Source organism: Perognathus longimembris, chromosome 17 (assembly GCF_023159225.1).
Source record: "Perognathus longimembris pacificus isolate PPM17 chromosome 17, ASM2315922v1, whole genome shotgun sequence".
Lineage (NCBI taxonomy): Eukaryota > Metazoa > Chordata > Mammalia > Rodentia > Heteromyidae > Perognathus > Perognathus longimembris.
Window position 1 is genome coordinate 888,508 of NC_063177.1, and position 25,133 is coordinate 913,640.

The 25,133-nt window shown below is 38.5% G+C and overlaps 1 protein-coding gene across 1 annotated transcript in view; it reads right to left on the reverse strand.

Annotated features, from left to right (window-relative positions):
- Positions 1-1,912: 1,912 nt before the first annotated feature.
- Positions 1,913-25,133, reverse strand: part of LOC125365744 (myosin-8) — a 32,395-nt gene continuing 9,174 nt past the window's right edge. The window contains exons 11-38 of the mRNA XM_048365974.1: positions 24,503-24,621; positions 22,808-22,957; positions 22,206-22,376; positions 20,056-20,365; positions 19,880-19,947; positions 18,224-18,311; positions 18,025-18,142; positions 17,529-17,652; positions 17,310-17,446; positions 15,163-15,418; positions 12,908-13,150; positions 12,636-12,812; positions 12,410-12,555; positions 12,240-12,330; positions 11,603-11,992; positions 11,076-11,202; positions 10,643-10,761; positions 10,330-10,526; positions 8,689-8,872; positions 8,439-8,604; positions 8,221-8,345; positions 6,287-6,595; positions 5,494-5,697; positions 3,752-3,877; positions 3,491-3,661; positions 3,239-3,343; positions 2,467-2,562; positions 1,913-2,177 (exon numbers count right to left, since the gene is read on the reverse strand). Coding sequence (XP_048221931.1) covers positions 2,028-2,177; positions 2,467-2,562; positions 3,239-3,343; positions 3,491-3,661; positions 3,752-3,877; positions 5,494-5,697; positions 6,287-6,595; positions 8,221-8,345; positions 8,439-8,604; positions 8,689-8,872; positions 10,330-10,526; positions 10,643-10,761; positions 11,076-11,202; positions 11,603-11,992; positions 12,240-12,330; positions 12,410-12,555; positions 12,636-12,812; positions 12,908-13,150; positions 15,163-15,418; positions 17,310-17,446; positions 17,529-17,652; positions 18,025-18,142; positions 18,224-18,311; positions 19,880-19,947; positions 20,056-20,365; positions 22,206-22,376; positions 22,808-22,957; positions 24,503-24,621 — 4,667 coding nt within the window. The 3' untranslated portion in view covers positions 1,913-2,027. The remainder of the gene's footprint in view (positions 2,178-2,466; positions 2,563-3,238; positions 3,344-3,490; positions 3,662-3,751; positions 3,878-5,493; positions 5,698-6,286; positions 6,596-8,220; positions 8,346-8,438; positions 8,605-8,688; positions 8,873-10,329; positions 10,527-10,642; positions 10,762-11,075; positions 11,203-11,602; positions 11,993-12,239; positions 12,331-12,409; positions 12,556-12,635; positions 12,813-12,907; positions 13,151-15,162; positions 15,419-17,309; positions 17,447-17,528; positions 17,653-18,024; positions 18,143-18,223; positions 18,312-19,879; positions 19,948-20,055; positions 20,366-22,205; positions 22,377-22,807; positions 22,958-24,502; positions 24,622-25,133) is intronic.

Sequence of the window (25,133 nt, forward strand, 5' to 3'; positions counted from 1 at the left end):
CATTCAGTCTGCTGTTCTCTATTTTGTGTGATGACTCTTGTACCTACCTGGTGGCCTTCCATGTTTTTTTATGCTATTTGCAGTTAGATGCATTTTGGTAAATAGCAAAAAGGTGCCAAGTTTGGATTCTTGCACAATGCCAGTGGTTAAATAGCCCAAGGAACTCTAAAGTACTAATCAGTTGTTTGAAGAATCCAAACAAATCTACTGAGTTTTGTCATTACAGAAATTGTAATTCTGGCTTCAGAGTTTTTCGGATATAAATAAAGGCTGAGGTAAAGGTGTAAAAAGGCTTTAGACATCATGAATCCATTTCTAGGTAAGAAATTTGGAAGTAAAAAAAACAAACAAAATAAGCAGCCCGAAGCAATAGGTGGCACCTAGGCTCCAGATTTTCTCCAATATCTCCAGGCTTCAGCTTTTCAAATGCAAATGAAGAAGCTAAAGTGTTAGTGTTACTGGTGAACTCTGGCAAGTATTTGTTGGTCAATTCTCAACAAGTTACAGGTAAGCTCTACTCCTATTGTTCTCGTGTTGCTTTAATTGGAAATAAAAAGGGCTTTTATGGCTAAGACTCCTTTGATTTCAGTTCAAAGCCATCCCTGGCAGAAAAAAAAAATCCCTCTAAAACTCCATATTCTCAGCCCCTACAGTGGTTTTCAAAGAGGAGAAGTTTTAAATTTTGAAGAACTCTTTATAACTTTCATGTCTCATGCTTTGGTGTTGTATTTTAGAATTGTCACATAAGCTACCCTGAAGATTTTCTTGGTGGTGTTTTTTTGTTTGTTTGTTTGTTTTGGTCATTTTTATGATTATGTTGTGATTTCCTCTTTGTAATATGGGGGTCAGATCTGTCCAGCGCCATCTTTGGATGTTGAATGGTGTCAGATTTACTCCATCTCAGTTAAAGAGAGCAGAAGCTGACTCCATCTTCACTAAGCTCTCCCCTGCCCCTGAGTCTCAGGGTTGGGAGTGTGCCCTGTCTGCTCAGAATCCAGGGAAGTTCCCTTTCACTATGATAAGATTGTGCAAACTGCTTGACCACCTGAGGTGTGGAAGGTTCAAGGAACTTTCAAGGTTAAACCTGTGCCCTCCCATGAGTAGGCATATCCACCTGCATCATGTGAGCCCCACCAAATCCATGGGCCAATTCTAACTAAAATGATAGGTTGGTTCATACAGATACTGTGAGACAGACTGTAACTCCATTGGCCACCTGCGTGTGACCTGGCGTGGTCTGTGTTGTAACCCCATTGGCCACCTGCGTGTGGCAGCTTTGACTATGTGATGTATGCCTTTATAACCCGCCCTGGAAGGCCGCATGTGGTCACAGTTTCAGCTCCCAAGTCTGGGCTGTGACCCTGGCCGGTGGGTTTGGTTTTTACTTCCCCAATAAATCCATCCTTTTATCATCTTTTTGCTGGAGACTGAGTGGTAGACTCTTGGAGGAACCCGGAATCCCCTCCCTGGTGGGGGTGGGGGCGAAACTCCATTACACTCTTTTGAATTTTACTTGGCAAGCATTTTGAAGTTTCTTCCCTGCTTATTTTAAACCTGTTATAAATTGTACAATTTACTGTAAAGAGTTGAGATTGATAGGGATTGAGAGGTTGGAATGGATGATAGAAGGTAGAGTGAGTACATGAATGTGGTGGGAAGTTACTCTTGAGGCTTTTATTATTGTCAGCAGAATGTAACTAACAATCTAGAGAGATTTAATACAAGTTCTGCAAAAGGTATCTGTGTATGGGGGAGAAGGTAGGGTAGGCAAGGGACTGCTGGGTAGAAGAGGAAGTATAAAACATTTACCTTTTCTACCAAGCCACTATGATATTAAAACAATAATAGCTAGGGGTGAAGTATATTAGAGAATAATCAGTTTTGCAAGTGAAAAAAGGTAGTCAGGTTTACTTCATAAACCTACTGTAGTTTTTATTCAACAGTAAGAGAAAAATATGATAAAGCAAGTAGCCAAAAACAGCACATTTTGTGCGTATCTTCAACTACTTGGTATCCTTAGGCAGGCTTTACTCTGCACTGATTTTTGTGTGAACCTCCCGGCTCTTCACTCGAAGTTTGTTGACCTGGGATTCAGCAATGTCAGCTCGCTCCTCAGCTTCCTCCAGTTCATGTTGGAGCTTGCGGAATTTAGCTAGGTTAGCATTGGATTGTTCCTCCTGCAAATAGAGACAAAATAGTGAATATTAGACTTTGTGGTTCCCACTGTCATTTGTTTTCAGACAGGATTATTTTGACTTGAAAGAACAAAAAAAGAAATAGTTTTTAAGTGGAGGAGCTTATTTTCAAACCCACGTGACTGTTTATGATCAGGAACCCTCTTTGGGTGTCTTAAAGTCAAACTGTAACTTTGGGAAATACCACTAAATATTGTTTTGCTACCTCTTAACACACTTTTCTACTTCTAAAGAAATTTGCTTATTTCCTTAAGGGATGAAAGATACTTACCGCTTCCTCAGCTTGTCTCTTGTATGATTTCACCTTCGCCTGTAATTTATCCACCAAGTCTTGCAGCCTGAGAACATTCTTGCGATCTTCTTCAGTCTGAAAGTTTGAGAAGATGATGTCCATTCTACTCAAAGAAATTTGTATACTTCTAGTGGTAAATATAAATCACTTGATGTCCTGGCAGGTAGATTTGGGGGAAGGAAGCTACTTGGCTTTCCTTTGTGGTAATTAACAGTAGCCACTCTTGTTAACTATGTATTATTGGAGAATCATACACATTTTCTTTAATCTTACCTCCTTGACCTGGGGAGTAGATGGTGTTACTTCATTTTTATAGAAAAGGAACTAGAAGTTCAGAGTACAAAGTAATTTATTCAAATTAAAAAGCAAGAGAGACCATTAGAATACCTAGTTTTATCTTGCTTTAATACCTACATTCTTTTTTCTTAGGCCATTTTTCTCCTTTGTCCTTGCCTTCCCCTTTTCCTTATCTCTCCTTCCTCCCCTTTCTTCTCATTCCTTTGTGTTACTGGGGATGTAACCTAGAGCCTTGGTCATGCTAAGCACTGACACTGATCTTAGACTTACATGGTTTTCTAAAGGCCTCCTTGGTCTTCCCAGCTTGGTATATGTCTGTGTTAAGCAACTGTTTCTTTTACCCCCATACACACAGTGTTAGTGTTCATTTATTTATGAGTGCCACATAGTCACCAGAGTTTCACTTTTCCTTTGGGCAGGAAGTATGGATATTCTAGAAAGCAATTTCCCTTACCTGGTAGGTGAGTTCCTTCACTCTTCTCTCATGTTTCCGTAACCCTTTAACTGCCTCAGTATTACGCTTCTGTTCATTTTCAACCTCTCCTTCAAGTTCACGTACCTGCAACCAAGAAAGATACATATGCAGTGGGGATAATAATTAGTTTGGGTGTTCCTGACCTCAGCACAAGGGTGCATGTATATAGGAAGAAGGTAGTGGTGGAGGGAATCCCCTTTCCTTTTCCCAGATTCAGAGATTGAGACCTACTCTGGCCTCCAGTTTCTGGATCTGCTTCTTGCCGCCCTTCAGTGCCAGTTGCTCAGCCTCATCCAGACGGTGCTGCAGGTCCTTCACCGTCTGCTCCAGGTTCTTCTTCATCCGCTCCAGATGGGCGCTGGTATCCTGCTCCTTCTTTAGCTCCTCAGCCATCATGGCTGCCTAAAAAGCAAAGGAACCAAGAAAAGAATGAAGCCTGGTGATAGCAGGTAGCACAGTTGTTTGGGGAAGACAAACACTCATCTTGCTCACATCAGTGATGGCCTTTTTGGCTTTCTCTTCTGCATTGCGTGATTCTTGAATGACTTCTTCCACCTCACTCTGGAGCTGTGAGACGTCATTTTCTAATTTCTTTTTGGTATTGATGAGGCTGGTATTCTGTTAAAATAGTGGAAACTTGTAAGATTTGCAGTTTGTCACTATAGGATCTTACAAATATTTTATTGTTGGTTCAACAAAGGGACTTGATGCCAACATTTCACTAAACGTTAAATATTTTGTTCAGTGCAAAATATTAAACATTTACAAGGTTAGAAGTTCCTTATCCCTGAAGTTTAAGAATGCCTTTATTATGATGAAAAGGGTAACAATGATTGGGATGCATTGTACTCATAAACTGAGAAGTGGAATTGAAGCCCCTCTGTTTCAGCTACTTAAAGGTTATTATTAATAACAATGCCTACATTACCTTGTTGTGGGGCCATATATACCTGTAATCTCAGTACTTGGCGGCCCAAGGTCAGTCTGGGCTCTATAATAAAATCGTGTCTTAAAAGAGTGCCTATATTTGTGGGCATTGACTATTTGTTCTTTCAATTACATTTCAACCCAGATAGTACTAGTATTCTATCCTTGAAACTTGGGGATATTATGTTAGAAAAGAATACGTTTTCTAGGTATGGAGGCACATGCTTCTAAGCTACTTGGGAAGTAGAGATCATGAAGATTGCAGTTTGAGGCCAGTCCAGGCAAAAAGTTAGTGAAAGCTGATCTGAATCAATAAAAATCTGGGTGCAGCTGGGCCCTGGTGGCTTATGCCTGAAATCCTAGCTACTTAGGTTTATATTGAGGATCAGGATCATGGTTCAAAGTCAGTCTGGGCAGGAAAGTCCCTAAGACTTACCTTCAGGTAACCACCAAAAAAGTGGGAAGTAAAGCTATGGCTCAAGTGGTAGCATGCTAGTCTTGAGTAGCAAAGCTTGGGGACAGTACCTAGGCCCTGAGTTCAAGCCCCAGGATTGGCACACACATTTGGGAAGTACAAATAAGATTATGGCACAGGCTGGTTGGAGAAAAAATGGAAGACAAAGCATAAAAGGGAGAGGAGGGCTGTTAATGGCTTAAGTGATAGAACATCTGGCTGGAAAGAGGTAAGCACAGGACCATGAGTTCAGATCCTAGTACTTTACCTACCCCCCCACCCCCAACCACCCCAGTGTCTGGAATGGGAATTTCTTAGAAGGAATAAATTTTCTGTGATTGATCCTGGTTTGCTCCTTTGGGGAATTATGACTTTGTCTTGTGAAAATATTTTCTTACAGCTTCAACCCAGTGGTTCTTGAAGGAACACAAAACAACCTCAGTGAGTATTTTGACAGGCAGAATGTCACAATGGCTTAGGGTTGCTACTGCATTTAATGCCTAGGCAAGTTAGTGACGCTGAATGTCCTGCAGGACACAAGGACAGTGAACATGATAAAGCTCAGGCCCCTTCCCCACAAATGGCACACAAAACATTTGCAGAGTTTGGATTATTCCATGATTATTCTACCATGTAGTTTTGAAAATAATTTTTGAAAATCCTTTTTTAAAATTAAGAAAAAAATCTTTTTGGTGGAAAATCTAAAAAGGACAAATAGAACACACACTCAAATTATCTATAATCCCAAAGATAAAACTTCAGTTGATATTTTAGAGAAGAGCCTCATCTTTGCTTATGGACATACACTTACAGCTCTCATTCACCACTTAAAGTGCACCAGTATTTGTCTCACCTGGGTGTGGAGGAGCTGAACACGCTCACTGGCATCCAGAAGCTCCTGCTCTGCAATTTTTCTGCTCCTCTCTGTCTGTTCCAGTGTGGCCCGCAGCTCCTCTACCTCAGCCTGCAGCAGGTTGGCTCTGCGCTCCACAATTGCCAGCTGTTCCTTCAGGTCCTCCTGACCCCGGACAGCATCGTCCAGGTGCAGTTGGGTTTCCTATTAAGTTAAAATGGTCTTAAATATGCTGAAGACAATGTGAGCATCCTATAAGAAGAGTTGAAAGATTATATAGCCACCTGGAGCAGAAAGTGATATGCTAGTCATTTGAATGAGACTAAGAGTAGTGATGTCACTTGCTTAGGGTAAGAGAAAATTTACCAGGAAACACAGAGTCTTATTGTATGTTTGTTTTAGCTGGTTATTTTTTTCCACTAATATCTATTACTTATAGAGCATTTCCACATGCTCTCCCAGTTCTTGACATCTGTTATTTCATTTGGTCCTCAGAGTAGTCCTTGAGGTGAGAAGTTACATTCTTATTTTGTAGGAAAGAAACAGGTTCTAAGAGTTTAAATAACTTGCCTAAAAATTCCGGCAGCAACAAAGTTTTCTGTCATACCTTAATCTCTGGGCTTCTGTTTGTTTTTTACATACAATTTCTTGAAAGCTATTATGTTCAATGTGTATTTAACTTAGATATCACTATACATTCAATTGCATAGCTTGTTAGAAAAGAGAGACTTCAGGGAATTGCAAATAGGTATAGTCCCTGACTCATCTGAGAGGCCCATGTGAACCCATCTACCTTTAGGATCCCTTGAGTATTTCTATAGTTTCTCAAGCTCTCTGCAGCCAAGCGGTTGGCATGGTTCAGCTGGATTTCCATTTCATTCAGATCTCCTTCCATCTTCTTCTTGACTCTCAGAGCATCGTTTCTGCTTCTGATCTCAGCATCCAGAGTGCTCTGCATTGTTTCCACAACTCTGATGTGGTTTCTCTTCAACTGGTCAATTTCCTCATCCTTCTCAGCAATTTTCCTATCAACTTCAGACTTGACTTGGTTCAGCTCAAGCTGGATGCGTAGTATCTTTCCTTCTTCATGTTCAAGAGATGCCTTAATAAAACAGTGATTAATTAGTAATGGAAAATAACTTGAGGACTTAGAGTCTATTACCTTGTGAACCAAACTCTTATTGTTACCATTTTGTCTGATTGTACAGTACAGTATCTCTAGGTCATTTTTTTTCATTTATTCAACCACAGATCATACAGGGAAGCACTTTAATAAGGATATTTTGTTCTCTGCAAATATTTATGCTAGTATTAGTAAAAGTGTATGATTATACTTAAATATGATAAACATGAACTAAATCTCTTACAGATGAAAACATTCATGTGTGGTGATCTGGTGTAGAGTATAGAATTTATGTCTAAAATAGGTGTTTATATATTTTTATTATCTAATACATATACATTGTATAATATGGGGTAATATGTAAAAACAAAAATTATTGTGCCTTTGCTAGGAGATAGCCATTTTAATGTGGTATATTTTTTCTAATAAGTTTTCCTATTATAAATAACATTTTTATAACATTTGTACATTGTACATTTATAACATTTGTACATTGTGTGTGTGTGTGTGTGTGTGTGTGTGTGTGTGTGTGTTTTGAGACAAGGTCTTGCTGTGTAGCTCAGATTGGATTCAAACTTGAGATCATTCTGCCTTAGTCTCCACCATTCCTATCAAAGATGAAGAACATTAATTTGGGCAGACACATGATTCTTTTTTTTTTTTTTTTTGCCAGTCCTGGGGGCTTGAACACAGGGCCTGAGAACTGTTCCTGGCTAGTACTCTACCAGTTGAGCCACAGTGTCACTTCCAGCTTTTTCTGTATACATGGTCCTGAGGAATTGAACCCAGGGCTTCATGCATGCTAGATAACCAACCATTCTACCACTAGGCCACATTCCCAGCCCCGGACATATGCTTCTTGTTGGCTGACTGAGACCTGTATGCCTGCATTGATAATTTTTTTTTTTTTTTTGGCCAGTCCTGGGCCTTGGACTCAGGGCCTGAGCACTGTCCCTGGCTTCTTCCCGCTCAAGGCTAGCACTCTGCCACTTGAGCCACAGCGCCGCTTCTGGCCGTTTTCTGTATATGTGGTGCTGGGGAATCGAACCTAGGGCCTCGTGTATCCGAGGCAGGCACTCTTGCCACTAGGCTATATCCCCAGCCCCTGCATTGATAATTTTGTATGGCTCATAGTAATGTTATAAATATCTAAATGGCCCTTGGCAAAAAGCAAATTTTCCCATGCCCTGCATGTTTACATAATCAGAATTGTGTATGCTAATCTGTATAACATTTTCGAAAGCAGATATTTACTTGAACTACCATAAATATTCCCTATATTAGTTACATTTAATGACTGTGTGAAATTCTATCATATGGCTGTTCTAAAAATTTCTTATAGTTGTTTTTAGATTAGACATCTTTGTCTTAAACATTTGCTTCTTTTCAAGATTATTTTCATGGTCTAAGTTTCAAGAAACAGCATTGATGGGCAAGGGTATTTGTATTTTTAGGAATTTTGGTAATTATTACCAAATTACACTCCTAAAGGTCATATAGATTCAAATTTGCACATGTTCCATAGTAGTGTACCCATGCCATAGTACCATTACCCACTTTGAGCATTTTCTCTGACTTTTCTGCTGTAGCACAGTAACATATACCTCTGCTTCTTCTAAGGCAGCCTGAATGTCACATTTCTCTTGTTCTACTTGCTTCTTTATTTTCTCCAGTTCATGAATTTGCTTCCCTCCCTCTGCAATCTGCTCAGTGAGGTCAGAAATCTCCTCTGTGGATGAATAGACAAAAGAGAAACACCTGAATTGATGGCAACATGGAAAGGTCATGACTGCCTACAGTAGGGAAGATCACAGAAACTCACGCTGCAAGTTCTTATTTTCTCTCCTCAGTGTTTCCAGTTGATCTAGGGATTCTTCATAGGCATTCTTCACCTTGAACAGCTCAGTACTGAGAGAACGAGCCTCCTTTTGAGAGCTCTCAAGTTCAGCTTGAGTTTCCTCATACTTCTGTTTCCATTCTGACAGGACCTGAAAAGCAATAAAGTGTCAGTTGATACAAAGGAGAAGGAAGAACAGATAATATGTTTATAAAGTTTAAGCAGGATGGGCTACTTTGTCAAAATTCCTTTGCTTCTTATCCAGAGCTGCGCAGGCAGCGTTAGATCTTTCCACGTCAAGCATGAGGTCCTCCACTTCATTCTGGAGCCGCTGCTTTGTCTTCTCTAGGGAAGCACATTTGGCGTTCACAGCTTCTACATGTTCCTCAGCATCCTGCAGACGCTGGGCCAGCTTCTTCCTTAAAAGTTAACCATGCAGTTAAGACTTGGCCAAGGCCAGAAGCAAGGTGATAACTTCTATGACCCCTTCCACAATCTTGCTCTATACTGGCAAAGGCCACGTATTTTTCGAAACTAGCAGCCAGAGCTGCTAGAAAAGACTAGAAGGCTCCAAGATAGTGAACAGTTAGATTCAAGCCATTGGTCTGTTAATAAATTCTTAGAGATGCTTTTGATACTGTATGTATAGTATCAGTAATTCAGGACTTTGAGGACTTCTAGTTGGTGATGATTGTAAAAATGACTAGAAAAACAATTTTTTTTATTTATTTACTTTTACTTTTTTTTTTTTTTTGCCAGTCCTGGGGCTTGGACTCAGGGCCTGAGCGCTGTCCCTGCCTTCCTTTTTGCTCAAGGCTAGCACTCTACCACTTGAGCCACAGTGCCACTTCCAGACTTTTCTGTTTATGTGACCCTGAGGAATCAACCCCAGGGCTTTATGAATGCTAGGTGAGAACTCTTCTGCTAAGCATAGCCCCAGTCCCCAATTTTATTTATTTATCTATTGATTTATTTTAATTTTCTAAAAGTTTTTTTGGGTTATTTGAGAAGGGTCTTGCTCTGGAACCCCAGGCTGGCTTCCTACTTGTAATCCTCTGACATCAATCCCCTGAGTGTTGGGATTATAGACCTGCATCACCAGGCCCAGGTATTGATTGATTTACATATATAATGTTCATTCCAAAAAGGATTTGAGGCAGAAATACAGAGTTTATTTATTTGCTTCTGTGAGAATTTCCATTTGCTTTTATGTATTTCTTCCTTAGAAAATAGCTAGTTTCTTCTGATCCTATGTATTTGAACAGTTTAACCAAAGAAATTGATAGATAAATCAAGACAATTCCTACTGTTTTAACAAAGGTAACATGTTTCCATTTGAATTGCCTGTATTCTTTCTTCATTCTCAGCTGCATGTTAAGTGCACAACCCTAAGGTACCGAAAAGCCTTTAACCCTGATTACTCAAAGAAGGGCTCCTTTTATTATACAAAGAGACCAAGGCATTAATTTATTTAGATCAACTCTAGACATTTGATGTGGCTTAGTAGCCCCAAAACTGAGTTTTATGGGTTAAATCTGTCTACTAAATGCTGAAGAAGGTGGCCTTTGGATTCAGAACATCAAGTTCCAACCCCAGCTATAACTTTCATTAAGCATATTCCATTTTGTTAGTTGGTTAATGTAGTGTAGCTCCAATGTCCTCATCTGTAAAATGAAGACAGGAAGAGTGATAAAACTGTGCATATTTAGGAAAACTAAATGAGCTGTTGTGTACCAGTATGTAACAATAGTGTACACTTACTAAATGTTAGCTTTTGCTTATTTTTGTGTTCTCATCATTACAGCTACTAATGGGAGTTACCGAGTGTGGGAACTAAGAGGATCTGTCTTTTTTCTACAGCGTTCATAACACATACTTGGCCTCCTCCAGCTCCTCCGTGCGCTGGATGGCATCTGTCTCATATTTGGTTCTCCACTGGGCAACCTCACTGTTGGCCTTGGACAGTGCCCTCTGCAGCTCGGCTTTGCCTTCCTGCTCCTCCTCATACTGCTCCCGAAGTAGATCACAGTCATGGCGGGAGGATTGCAAGGCGTGGGCCAGAGCGTTCTTGGCCTGCAGGAGTGGCAGTTCAGTGACTTATATTCATTTATTTAATTTAAACGCCTCAAGTAGAACATGAACAGAATGTTTAGATTTGATTAGCCAAGATTGTCTTTGGTAAAACTCACTTTAGTTTCTTCCTCTAGCTGACGTTTCAGCTCTTCAATTTGCTGGGTAGATGCTTGCTTGCTCCTTGAAAGCTGAGAGACTAAAGCATCTTTCTCATCTAATTGTCGAGAATATTCACCTAAAAACAATCGAGTTAAAGGGATTTTTAGTGCCATAACAATAAGCCTAAAGCTTTCCTATATACGTGTGTATACGTTTTATCTACTTCTAAGTATTGGTATAGAAATGGAGATAATTAAGCAGAATTGCCATGTGAGTGTAACAAGTAACTAGCCTAACATTTATTTTTACTCTTTTTTAACCTTCCCCCCCAAAAGTCTGATAGTTGGTTTATTCCACCCCCCCCAATAACATGAGAGTATTACTTATTCAGAAATTCTGGAATCACTATAGGTGGTCCAAGGTTTTGGGACCCAGAGACTGTGTATTAACCTGCTTCAGTTTGCAGGCGTGCTCTCTGTGCTGTCAGCTCATTGATCAGACGCTGCTGCTCCTCTTCTTTGGTCTTCAGTTCACTCACTTGATCTTCTAGTGTACGGCACATCTTCTCCAGATTTCCCTGTAAGATGCATAGCAATATGAGATGAGACATTGAATGCAGAACAAAACCTTGATACTTAAAATATTTTCATGTGAATACATTTATGTCAAGTGCAGTAGGAAATTGTGACATCACCTCTGTGGAATATGCTAGGATAACAAGCACCCTGAGTGTATCATGTCCCTTCACAGGAATAGTTGTATTGGAATGCCATTGATACTTGTTTAAACTCACTTTTGAAATCTTCTTAGTGGGTACTACCAGTCATTAAAAACATAGAAACAGAATGGAATCTGTTAGAATAGAAAATATTTAAGCAATGGTATAAAATGCCTGCAAACCATGCTTATTTAATGGCAGAGAAACATGGATAGCTGTTCTTACAGGTTATCATCCTCATTTAGACAGTACCAAATACCTTGGCTTTAGAAATAGCCTCTGCATTACTGCTAAGGTCATCAATCTCCATCTTCAGCTCACTCTTCTCTTTCTCCAGCTTCTGCTTGACCCTCTGCAGGTTGTCAATCTGCTCCCCCAGCTCTGCCATGCTGTCTGCCTGCTTCTTGCGAAGAGCAGCTGCTGTGGCTTCATGCTGCAGAGTGGCCTCCTCCAAGTCTCTGCGCAGTTTCTGGAACTCAGCCTCTCGCTTCTTGTTTAACTCCACCTGAGCAGAAGTGGCCCCACCGGCCTCTTCCAGCCTCTCGCTGATCTCCTCCAGTTCCCTGGAGAGGTCAGAGCGCTGCTTCTCTGCTTTGGCCCTGGAGGCCCGCTCTGCCTCAATTTCCTCCTCCAGCTCCTCAATACGGGCCTGGGATTCAAAGAAGCACATTAACATAAAATTTTCTCAATTGTAGTATTTGTTTTTGGCATTCAGAAAAATAGACATAAGGGGCTGGATACAGTGATGCGTGCCTGGGAGGTATACTTTGGGAGGTGGAAGCATGAGGACCTTGGTTTCTGGGCCAAACCAATTTACATAGTGAGAACATGTCTAAATGCCACCCCCTCCAAGTCAAACCAAACCATCACCACAACAAAAAAAGAAGAGGGCATACCTGCAACTCTTTTATTTTCTTCTGCAGTTGAATTTCTACTGCTTGTTCATCTTCAATTTTGCTGATCAAATTGCTGATTTCAAATTCTTTCCTTTAGACAAAGGAAGAAGACATTAGTATTCAAATTAATTGAGAGATTCATCATATAGAATTTGTTCAGAAGCACCTACTTTTTAAGTTTTTCATCAAGCTGTTGTTTGTCATTTTCTATATCCATTGTGGACTCCTGGGCCAATTTGAGGTCACCTTCCAGTTTCCTTTTGGCTCTTTCTAAGTCCATTCGGAGTTTCTTTTCTTGTTCCAGAGATCCTTCAAGCTAATGAAAAAGTAAATAGGTCAAAATTGAAAGTGTATTTTTTAAAACAAATATTTAAAGAATATTTAAAATGTGCCTACATCATCTACTTGTTGTTCAAGCTTGGTTTTAGCTTTGGTCAGGGTGTTGACTTTGTCCTCCTCTGCCTGCAGGTCATCCAGGGTCTGCTGGTGGGCCTCTTGGAGAGCCTTCTTCTCCTTGGTCAGCTTAGCAATGGTCTCATCCAGGCCTGCCATCTCTTCTGTAAGGTTTTTCACCTACAAAGGTGAAGAAAGAAAGCTTTCAGTTAGAAAATGATTCCATTGGGTGGCAGAACCTCACTGTAGTATATACAGCTGAATGTGTTTCAGACCTTGTTCTCTGTGGCATGCTTCTCCTTTTCAACCTTGGCCAGTGTCAGCTCCAGGTCGTCGATGTCTTTCTTCAGTTCTGAGCACTCATCCTCCAGCTTCCTCTTCTTGGCGGTCAGCTCAGCATTGATCTCTTCCTCATCCTCAGCCCTCTCTGTCACCTCTTTGATTTTGGCCTCCAGCTGGATTTTGTTTTTGATTAATTGTTCACATCTTTCCTCTGCATCAGCCAAGCTATCTGCTTCCTATGGATAGATTCATTAAGAGATTTAGAAGGTCTGTGATCTATTTTGAAACCTATTCTTTGCACAAAGTGTTAGTGCTTAATTGACTTTTGTTGAATTTCTCATTGTGGATTTAAATTCACCTTTAATTGAATATTGTTACATGACAACTAATTAGAAATATGGCTATGTGTAGAAGCAAACTAGTCCACAGAATAACAGGATTGTAGAAGCTATTGATGATGTGAAAAATAGTGCAAGTAAGAGTGTAAATACCTATGGTCAAGGCAAAAGAAAACTAAGATTCTTGTTCCCAAATCACCTTCATATGTATAGTTCCTTTATTTTCTTTGTACTCATTTTTTTCATTTGTAAATAAGGAAGTACTGGTAAATGCTTGTTAAATGTTTTTTAACTGTCAATTTCAAAGACTATGGTTTAGTGAAGCTGGCTAGATTTAAGACTATGATTTGGGCTGGGGATATAGCCTAGTGGCAAGAGTGCCTGCCTCGGATACACGAGGCCCTAGGTTCGATTTCCCAGCACCACATATACAGAAAAAACGGCCAGAAGCGGCGCTGTGGCTCACGTGGCAGAGTGCTAGCCTTGAGCGGGAAGAAGCCAGGGACAGTGCTCAGGCCCTGAGTCCAAGGCCCAGGACTGGCCAAAAAAAAAAAAAAAAAAAAAACAAGACTATGATTTATTGAAGTTGGATAGTGTTGGTTTTTTTTTTTTTTTTATCATTTCTTCCCTTTCTCAAAGAACTGGATGCCAGGTTGAATTTTTAAATATGCTAAAAAGAAAAATAACTTAAATACATTTCTATGCATCATTTTTATACACTTAAACTTTTCTAATGGTCTGTAATAATGCTATAATTATCCAATTTTTTTCATTTATGTTTGAAGAATTAGTATCAGTCTCCAATGTGTTTTTGAATCCATAAGAACAATACTGTTCCATTTGCTTGTGGCTCACACCTCTAATCCTAGCTGAGATGACAGGTAGGCACCACAGGGTAAGGGTCTTGTGTTTGATTAGGCTGGCCTGGAACCCCAATCCTCCTGATCTCTGCCTTCTAAGTAGCTAGAATTATACACTTATGGCACCAGCACCCATTATGAACAAGTAATTGTGAGAAATTATATAGTATCATCAATTTTTTTTATAAAACCTTTGTGTGGTTTTGAATTTTATTTTCTTTTGCGGGGAGACTGGGCTTTCCTGGAACTGCTCCGTTCCTGATCTCAGTACACTTATTGCATATTTATTCTCTTACTGATTAACATGTAGAGAGATTAAGATGGAGAAGCTATTGTCTTGTACTTTCAGAAGAAAGATTTCCTGTGTATAAGGGAAACTATCAAAAAACTAAGTTGAAAATAGTTTAAAACTTTAAGAAAACTTTGTTTTCCTGGGTTACTTTATAATATTTTGGGCCTTGTTGACCAAGGAATGAGAAGTTATGTTTAGCCAGAGTTCTGTTGCCATATTTCTTCCCCATTTTGACTGCAACTCCTTCTTAGACTCCTAACAGAGAAATCACCAGGGAAGAACATAGCACTATCTTTTATTTGGACTTCAGGTCAAGTAAGTAAACAAGCATTTCTTGAATTAAATCTCAAGGATTAAGAAAGGAAAACAGAATAAGGAGATTAGTCTTTCCTGAGTTTCAAGACCATCCCATAGACTTGAATTTAGAAAATAGAGCTATATTTTTAAGGCTGGGTTGATATAATCAAGGCAAAGGGATAAAATATCTGAATGAGATTTGGGGCTTTGGCTTTATAGTGCTCCTACATGGCTGTCAAATTTTGTGCCATTGTCAAATATATTCTGCAACCTTTGATTTTCATTTTGTAATTTAGATTTAATTGTGCCTTTCTTCACAGAATAGTGAAAAATATGTGAAATACTAAAAAATATTCTTGAGATTTCTTTTCAGGAAAAGTTCATTTTTTAAAATCAAATCTCTGTATGTGTCTCGGAAAATGGTTTAGTAATGTGGCATATTTAGAAATTAGAATACTCACAGATTGAACCTGTAGTTGCAGGTCATTTTTTTCTTTTAAGAGAGTGACCATTTTTTCCTCCAGTTCCTTCCTTTTTGCCTCTGACTTGGCGAGCTCATCCTTGGTTTTCTGGAACTCTTCCTTCATGGTGGCCATCTCCTTCTCGGTCTCTGCACTCTTAAGGAGGGGCTTGATCTTGAAGAAGAGTTTCATCCAAGGCCAGTGCTTGACATTCATGAAGGCCCGGATATTGTACTGGATACAGAATATGGCTTCTCTGACATGATGAAAAAGAATTGGCAAAGATTGACCCAGTGGAGGCAATAATATTGCTGTTTATTACACACAAATCCTCCATTTAATGAACATTAAAGCCTATAAGTGATATATCAGATTCTGTTTATATTATATGGAAGGTTTACATACCCATCTACACTTGTATATTCATAGTAGCCCTCAGTGAATACTTGGCAAATATGACTCAGCCCTATTAAAGTAGAGAAAAAGCTAACTTTGGAGTGTCAATTCTTTGTATGGGCCACATATGCTATTGGAAGATTATAGGACAGAATAGTGGCTTGAAAGTGGGTGTGGCAACAGTAAGTTGGTTGTGTTTCCTGGCTGTTGATATAGGAATGTAAACTGTGAAATGGTGAAGGTTGTTTTATATTTATGCTGCCTAAACTAAGGCTGTGATTTGTCATCTTTTCCTTTAAAGTTTTCCTCCTTTTTCCATTTTCCTCTTGTGATCACTATTGAATGATCTGTTCATTTGTTAGTTTTTCAGATGATATCCTAGCTTTTAAAATATTTTCAAGGGCTGGGGATATAGCCTAGTGGCAAGAGTGCCTGCCTCGGATACACGAGGCCCTAGGTTCGATTCCCCAGCACCACATATACCGAAAACGGCCAGAAGCGGCGCTGTGGCTCAAGTGGCAGAGTGCTAGCCTTGAGTGGGAAGAAGCCAGGGACAGTGCTCAGGCCCTGAGTCCAAGGCCCAGGACTGGCCAAAAAAAAAAAAAAAAAAAACAAATAAAATATTTTCAAGTGCCTCAGTCTCATCTAGTCAATTAGATTATTTACATTTTTAGGGCACTTTTAGCATTGAGCTCCAAAACTTTTATTTAAATAAAAATTTAAAATGATAACAAAAAATTACCTTTTTGCAACTATAGCCACAGACTAGCAAAGTTTGATTAATTTATAGCCAAGTGCATGTCTCTTCAGTCTTGTTATTGAGAGTTATAATTAGAATTTTTTTTTTAGCTCACATGTTTGTGCATGCCTGGTAGTCCTGAGGTTTGAACTCTAGGTCTGGGTACCATTTCTGAGCTTTTGTGCTCAAGGTGAGTGCTTTACCAATTGAGCCACAGCTCTACTTCTAACTCTTTCGGTAGTTTAGTGGAGATAAGAGTCTCAGAGTCTTTCTTACCTAGGCTGGTTTCAAACTGAGATCCTCAGATCTCAACCTCCTGGTTAGCTAGGATTATAGGTGTGAGGTGCCAGTGCCCAGCTTATAGCGTCCAGTTTTTTAGAACTATAAGTATGAGAAGGCAGATATGACACAAACTATAATGTAGAAGCATGAATAAAGACACAGGGACACTTGAATGCAAGCCTAAGTAAGTAAAGATGAGCAAAATGAATGTACAATGTATATGTAAGGAGGGGGAACATAATATTGTTGAGTAGATAAGCTAGGTAAAGTTCATTATGGAAAGGAGAAATGAAACTTTAGAATAATAAATTTGGATGAGAGGAACAGGATTTGTGCAAACACGAGAAAAAAGAGGTAAGCAAATTGTTTAGCCTGCCTGAAAAGGCTACATGGTTAGAAATGATAGATGAGGTGGGGAATAAGGAGGGCCCTGACTGCCAAGCAAAACAACTTGGTCTTAACATGGAATGACACAGAGATCCACAAACTGAAATATGGTGTGATGAAGAAAGCCAGAAGCTGTTCCTCGAGCTGTATGAGAAGTTAATGAAAAGGGAAAAATTGGAGTCAGAAGAGTTTTGGAGGAAACACAGTATGAGAGGGGAAGCAAAGGCTCATGTGGTTTAAGGATGAGACAGTTAAGCCCCAAGAAGAAAGAATAATGAATAAGGAGTCATTATTGTTAGTCTCTAGGGTCCCTTGTAATCCTGACATTTTGTATGATTGTTACCTCCTTTGCAGCATCTTCTGATATTCTACCCTCATTAAGTATCCTCGACAGACGGCTTGTGTTCTTGTTATAATCTGGGCCAATTTTTCATCTCTCATTTCTTCTAGAAGGCCCAGAAGACCAGCTTTGAAGAAAACCTGGGGAAAGGGAGAGTCACAAATAATCTCCATACTACATGAGAAACAGAAATGGTAGTAGTGTTTGGAATAACAGCTGTACCTTGGTATGACCAAATTTATATTGGGTATGGTCAATATCAATAGAGGCCAGAAGCTTCTCAGAAGCCTTCTTGCTGTCAATGAACTGTCCTTCTGGAATAGCACTTGCATTTAAAACCTTGTATCTGGTTAAATAAACATATGAATGGTGAGATATGTTCACATATACTAATGGTACCAAAAACAAATGAATGATTAGAGAGAAATAATCACAGATACTCATAGGAATACCAAAAAGGAATGTCTATAAAAATACAGGAGCAAAAATGAAAGTATAGATTCAAATGTCCTTTAAGGTCAGATAGTAAAATAGTATGACTTTTTGTGGCATATGCCCTTTCTGTTACTTTCCTTTCTTTTTTTTTTTCCTGTTACTTTTCTAACCTATTATTCGATTTGTCCAATCTAAGAAATGTTATTTGATTTACAATTTTATAATACATGCTGAAATATAATGAACAGAGAACAGTGAAGAGGACTACACAAAGCAGACTGACCTTTGTTTAAAGTCCCCGTATAAGATCCTACTTGGGAATCCTTTCCTGCAGATGCGGATGCCTTCCAGCACGCCGTTACACCGCAGCTGGTGCAGGACAAGTTCGTGTTCCATGGCACCTAAGAATAAACAAGTAAACTTTACTACTGGATGCTGAATTTTCAAACTTGTACCTCTGGTTATTTTGAGTTGTGTCTTACCAGGCGTTTTGGTTTCATTGGGAATGATACACCGTACAAAGTGAGGGTGGGTGCTCCTTAGATTCGTCATCAGTTTATTTAAATTTTCCTAGAAAACCAGATAGAAGAGATTGGAGAAAGTTCTATTTTGGGTTTCTTTTCTTTTTTAAAAATTTGTAAATATATTATATATATATACACACATATATACATAACTGTTGGAATTACTAATCATAACTTATAAAGGTATTTGAGAAGTCTAAAGATTCAACCTTGTTCAATAGCTAGAAGGCCAAAGTGCTGGGTAGAAATGAATATCTGTAAATCACTTATTTATAATACCTAAGATCTGTTTCACAAACTGCAAAGTGGATGATAGCCTTGATACAAAGGTAGTGTTCTCAACCCAGAGTCAGAACACAAAGAGCAGTGACCATACTCTGCCACTAATGAACTGCCTGACTATAAAATTTCATTGTGTCTCTGGGTCACATTTAAAGCTAGTTGATGTTATCTCTATAGTCTCTTTTGTCTTTTTCAGTGCTAATAGTGTCACACTAGCTAGCAGTTTTCTATGGTAACTTAGGTTATCAATTGTCCCAACTTTTACCTTTCTTTCCTTGGACCTCAACTTTTTTGTTTTATTTTGTGAAGATTCTACAAGTATGAAATTTTATAGACTGTGTGGGTGGATTTTGGGTACATGAAAACATCCATAGTCAAAAGCATGTGGGAGAATTATTCCAGAAAGTGCAATTGGTTATGACAGAGGATAATGTTTTATGCAACCACAGAAAACCCACATGTAAATATGTCTCACTATTTCTTAGCTATACTCTTTAAGAACGTAGATTTTTATTCACATCTCAGTTAACCATTGGAAATCAAATTAATTTGAATTTCTGATCTTGAAAACAGCAGAAGATGTAGAAAACAGTAATCTGCTTGGTGAGATAATGCAAGGAAGTGAGACAAAAAAGGAACAAGAGTGATCTTATTTAGGCCAGAGGTCATAGACATGTATCATACCTGCATTTTAGTTTTGAAAGGAATGAGACAGCCACACAAATTATTATAAAGCAGTCATTAGTCTGGACACTTTGCATTCTTCTCTTTGAAAGAACCAAACTATGTTAGAAATTTATCTTATTTTTTATAATGAAATTATTTTTCTTGTGATTATTCCTGTCTAGCTCAATCATCTATTTAGATTTAGCTCTAGATGGTTTCCAGCTATTGTAGTAATTACACTTGAAGGACAAAGACATGTTTTGGTGAAAGGATGTTCTAAAGAGCATATCTCAGGCTCATTTTCACATAAGAACACAGGAACATTATTAAATTGCAACATGAGTGGAATAGGAATATATGAGGAAAGCTTTGAAATTTCTCAAAATCAACCTCATTGTATAATAACAAGCTTCAAAAGATACTTTAGTATCTTGGATATATTCATTAGATATATTAGATATTAGATATAATATATTAAGGAATAACATAATAAATAAAAGACCCATGCCAATAGGATTATTGTTTTGGCTATATCTCACTAAAAGTAAATATTTGAAATGATTCCTGTCAATGTTTCAACCCCTCTTAATGTATTTAACTCCTATAATCACAATAATTCATAAAAACTGGATAGAGTTTTTTTTTCAATTGAAAGATGTACTTTACCCTGAAAAGAGCAGACACAGTCTGGAAAGAAGAGCCCTTCTTCTTAGCACCCTTCTTTGCACCACCATCTGAGAAAGAAGGAAAACTTATCAGTTAGGGTAGAATTCCAGAGCCTGGAGTATTACACCAACACTTGGGAGATGAAATTTTATGTAGATTAAAGACACAGAAAGTACCTCCTTCAGCACTAGCATATGTAGAAAACAGACTGGCCAAAGTCTTCATTGGTGACTTTTGGTATAGTCCAACCACAGTGTCATTCAGGGGGTCCTTGTTCTTGTCCAGCCAGCCTGTAATGTTGTAGTCCACAGTGCCTGCATAGTGCACCAGCGAGAAGTGGGCCTCGGCCTTGCCTTTGGTAGGCTTAGGCTTCTGGAAGTTGTTGGACTTGCCCAAGTGCTGGTCATACAGCTTGTTCTTGAAAGAGGTGTCTGTTGCCTTGGGGAACATGCACTCCTCTTCCAGGATGGAGAAGATACCCAGTGGCTGAATTCAGAAAAGTAGTCATTAGTGTCTATCTCACTTTTCTCAAAAGGCACTGACATGGCAACTGTCATTTGGTTGAATTATGAGCATTCCCCCCATTAAATATATGCACAAAGTAAACCAGGGTTACTGGACGAAGAAGTCACATTGTCTGGAATGACTTATCCACCATTTCTTTTCAATTTAATCTGCAATATTTTTTTAATTAAAAGAATAGCTGTATACAAACTCCAAAGGTGAGCATAGCATTTGTATTTTGTTAAAATTCTTTTTCCCCCCTGATTTTTAAATTAGCACACGTTTGTTGTATAAAGGGGATATCATTTCCATATATGCACACAATGTTTGCAGACTTCCTCCTTCTGTCAGTCCCTTATTTTCCCTCATTCTTTAAACAAATTAAACAAGTTTTATGATTCTTTTTTCATATATGCAAATAAACTACCATGATCATATTCACCGTCATTCTCTCTCTGTTAAATCTTCCACTGGTACCTACCCCTCAACAGAACTGATTTAAAATGCTTTTTACCATCATGTTTCTTTTCCTATTAAATGAAGAAATCTTTTTTCAAAAGTTTTACTTTGTTATGAGAAGAACCTATTGACTTAGAATGATGTTGATGCCATTCATAATAATGAAATGGCATAAATAAACCAAAGTTTTAAAAGGATATCTTATGTATTTAGTCTCCTTAAATGTAGATTGTGAAGCACTACTAGTAATTTGACTTTTTGACTTCTAATAAATGAGCTTTCATAATAGTTCTGGCTTGACTGCCTGTTCATTAATTTTTATTTAGAGAAATATATTTATTTCTACTAATGATATCTTGGATCATGCTGGAGATAGATTAGAGCTAGGGAGGGTGAATCTTCTAGTGAAGCAGATGATCTCATAGTGAGGTTTCAGTGCTACTCTAAAATTAGATCAGAGTCATTTAGAACAAAACAGATGAGCAAAGTGAACCCAACCACTTTTAAATATTTTCTATATCAGTTATAAAGATTTTGAAAGTGATTCTTGATTGTAATTTTACAATTATAAATCTCATACTATTTGAGATTTCAAGGAAAGTATCTAGAATTGCTTAAGATATTTAAGAAAAAAACAACACTGCTCCATTTGTAAGGAAATGGAAGGACTTGGAAAAAATCATACTAAGTGAAGTGAGCCAGACCCAAAGAAAGATGGACTCTATGGTTTCCTTCATAGGGAATAATTAGTACATGTTTAGGTTAGTCATAGCAGAAGATCACAAGACCCAATATCTATGCTCATCTGAATACATAAGATGATGCTAAGTGAAATGAACTCCACATTATGGAAATGAGTGGTATATCATTGTTGTAATTATTTTCAGCATACCATAGGAAATCATACCTTTTTTTCTTTTCTTTTTTTCTCTCCTATTCCCTTCCCATGGTTTTACCCTTGCTATCACTGTATCTGATCTTAGTAGTACCCTGGACAGTGTATATACTACTGTATGTATGTGTATTAAAACATAGGGAAGGGAAAGGGAATTCCAAAATCAAGAGACAAAGGATAAAAAGACAAACAATTCCAAAAGCAATACTTAACAAAACCATTTGGTGTGAACCAACTGTACAACTCATGGGGGGAGGAGGGGTAGTGGGGGAAAAATGAGAGTGGAGGTAACAAATTGGATAAGAAATGTACTCACTGCCTTACAAATGAAACTGTAACCCCTCTGTACTTTACTTTGACAATAAAGAAGGAAAAAAAAAAAAGAAAAAAATTTACAAACTAAAAGTTTGTACAAAAAAGAAAGAAAGCCATCCTTACAACCAGGCCTTCCTTAGAAACCAAACAGACCTTCTCAATGAGCTCGATGCAGGCCGCCAGGTCCATCCCAAAGTCAATGAATGTCCATTCGATGCCTTCCTTCTTGTACTCCTCCTGCTCCAGCACGAACATGTGGTGGTTGAAAAACTGTTGCAGTTTCTCATTGGTGAAGTTGATGCACAGCTGTTCCAGGCTGTTGAACTGCAAGAAGTAGAGATTTCAAATGTTAAATGGGTTCATAGGAAAACTGTCTACTGAACATATTCTTTAATCAAACCATCAGCAGAATATAGTAATGCTGATATGATTTAAATGAATTGTTATTTCTTCAAGAGTTCCAGGAAAAATATCTTTCTAATGAATTCTGTGCATTCTTTAGGGGTCCAGCTATTCATTACACAAGAATTCTGGCAGAATCCATTTCCTGACTGTTTAATCCACACTGACTGTCCAGTAAGTAGTACTGTTATTACATTCTTCCACCTAATATGTATTTTGAAGATAACTCTTGTTTTAAACATGGTGTTGGAGTAAGTAATGGGAACACTGTAAATGTAAATGAATAATCATTTGGAATATCAAAGTTCTCAATTGTGTTCCTCTTACTTTTTATTAACATAAAAATAACTCACATCAAAGATCTCAAAACCAGCGATGTCCAAGACCCCAATGAAGTACTGCCTGGGCTGCTTGGTGTCCAGCTGCTGGTTGATGCGGGTGACCATCCACAGGAACATCTTCTCATAGACGGCCTTGGCCAGGGCCCCCACTGCATTGTACACCTTCACAAATATAATAATGATTGTTGGTGTTATTTTTTTTCAAATTTATATTATCAAACTGATATACAGAGAGGTTACAGTTTCATACGTTAGGCATTGGATACATTACTTGTACTGTTTGTTACCTTGCCCCTCGTACCCCCCCACCCTCCTCGCCCTTTCCCTTTCAACCCATGAGATGTTCAGTTCACTTACACCAAACACTTTTGCAAGTATTCCTTTTGTAGTTGTTGTTTTGTTTTTTTTTTACCCTGTGTCTCTCAATTTTGGTATTCCCTTTCAATTTCCTAGTTCTAATACCAGTATACATGGTTTCCAATATACTCAGATAAGATTACAGAGATAGTGTAGGTACAACCACGGGAAGGTGATACAAGAACATTGTCAATAATAGTAGCTACAGATACACATGGGATGTTGAAAGTAGTTACCACTGTGATATAACAATCGTTTCCATAACATGGAGTTCATTTCACTTAGCATCATCTTATATGATCATAAGGATATAGCTATTGGGCCTATACCTGTACTAATTATACCCAATAAGGGTATATCCATGTTTCTTTGGGTCTGGCTCACTTCACTTGGTATAATTTTTTCCAAGTCCTTCCATTTCCTTACAAATGGGGCAATGTCACTCTTTCTGATAGAGGCATAAAATTCCATTGTGTATATGTACCACATTTTCCTGATCCATTCGTCTACTGAGGGGCATCTGGGTTGGTTCCAGATTCTCACTATGACAAATTGCGCTGCGATGAACGTAGTTGTGCTAGTGGCTTTACTGTGATTTTGTCTGTGTTCTTTTGGATAGATACCCAAAAGTGGGGCTGCTGGGTCATAGGGGAGTTCTATATTTAGCCTTCTGAGGAATCTCCATACTGCTTGCCAGAGTGGCTGAACCAATTTACATTCCCACCAACAATGAAGAAGGGTTCCCTTTTGGCCACATCCCCTCCAACAGTTGTTATTGATAGTTTTCTTGATATATGACATTCTTACTGGGGTGAGATGAAATCTCAATGTTGTTTTGATTTGCATTTCTTTTATGGCCAGTGATGTAAAGCACTTTCTCATGTGTTTCTTGGTCATTCTCATTTCCTCATCAGAGAAGTCTCTTTGTAAGTCTTTAGCCCACTTGATAAGGGGGCTATTGGTTCTTTGCGGTTTTGTTTTGAAGGAAGGTAATTTTTTTAGTTCTGCATATATTTTAGAGATGAAGCCTTTGTCTGTTGAATGTCCGGTAAAGATCTTCTCCCAGTCTGTGGGCTTTCTGTTTATCTTGCGAGCTATGTCCTTTGCCTTGCAGAAGCTCTGCAGTCCCATTTGTCCAACCTTTCTTTGATTTGTAGCCTCTCTGGGTCTTTGTTAAGGAAGTTCCGTCCTGCTCCAAGGAGCCCAAGTGTTTCTCCTACTTCTTCCTTTAGTTTTTTCAGGGTGTTTGTTTTGATTTCGAGGTCTTTAATCCATTTGGAATTGATTTTGGTGCAGGGTGATGTCGTGAAGGCCTGGGATGTACGTGATTCACTGAGGATGTGCACTTACCTGCTGCACTGTCTGGCCTTTGGTGACATACTCATTGCCAACCTTGACCCTGGGGTAGCAGAGGGCTTTGAGCAGGTCAGCAGAGTTCAGACTCTGGAGATAGGCTGCCTTGTCAGCAACTGTAGACACACGTCAGGAAATGTTGTTTAATTGATGGATATCCTTTTTGACCCAATCTTCCCATTATTTTACAATCCAATTTCCTTTATTAAATAAAAAGCTTTTAAGTTTAATATAAGGTCAAACGAGATGTTTTTGGCATGTAAATAGGATCAGTTACACTGGGCTTTTGAGGTTTCTTGTAAGTAGATTTTGCAATTTTTAATTAACAGTGAACATATTTATTCATTGTTGTAATCTTTTGAGTAAATAAAAAATAATGGCTCATGTAACTATGCCATGCCAGATTGAGGCCTTAAATTTAGCCTCAGTATAAGCAAAACATTATAAAACAAAATCCCCATAGTTTCAGCTTTTAATAGATATTAAGTACCACTGAAAAGATAAGATAAATGTACCTTAACACTCACTGTGATGGAAGGAAAAAGAATATTTGGGTTTTTAGGTTTGCCATTTTTGATTTAACATTACTTGATTAATTTCTTTCTCTGGAAATATGAGGATTAAATTG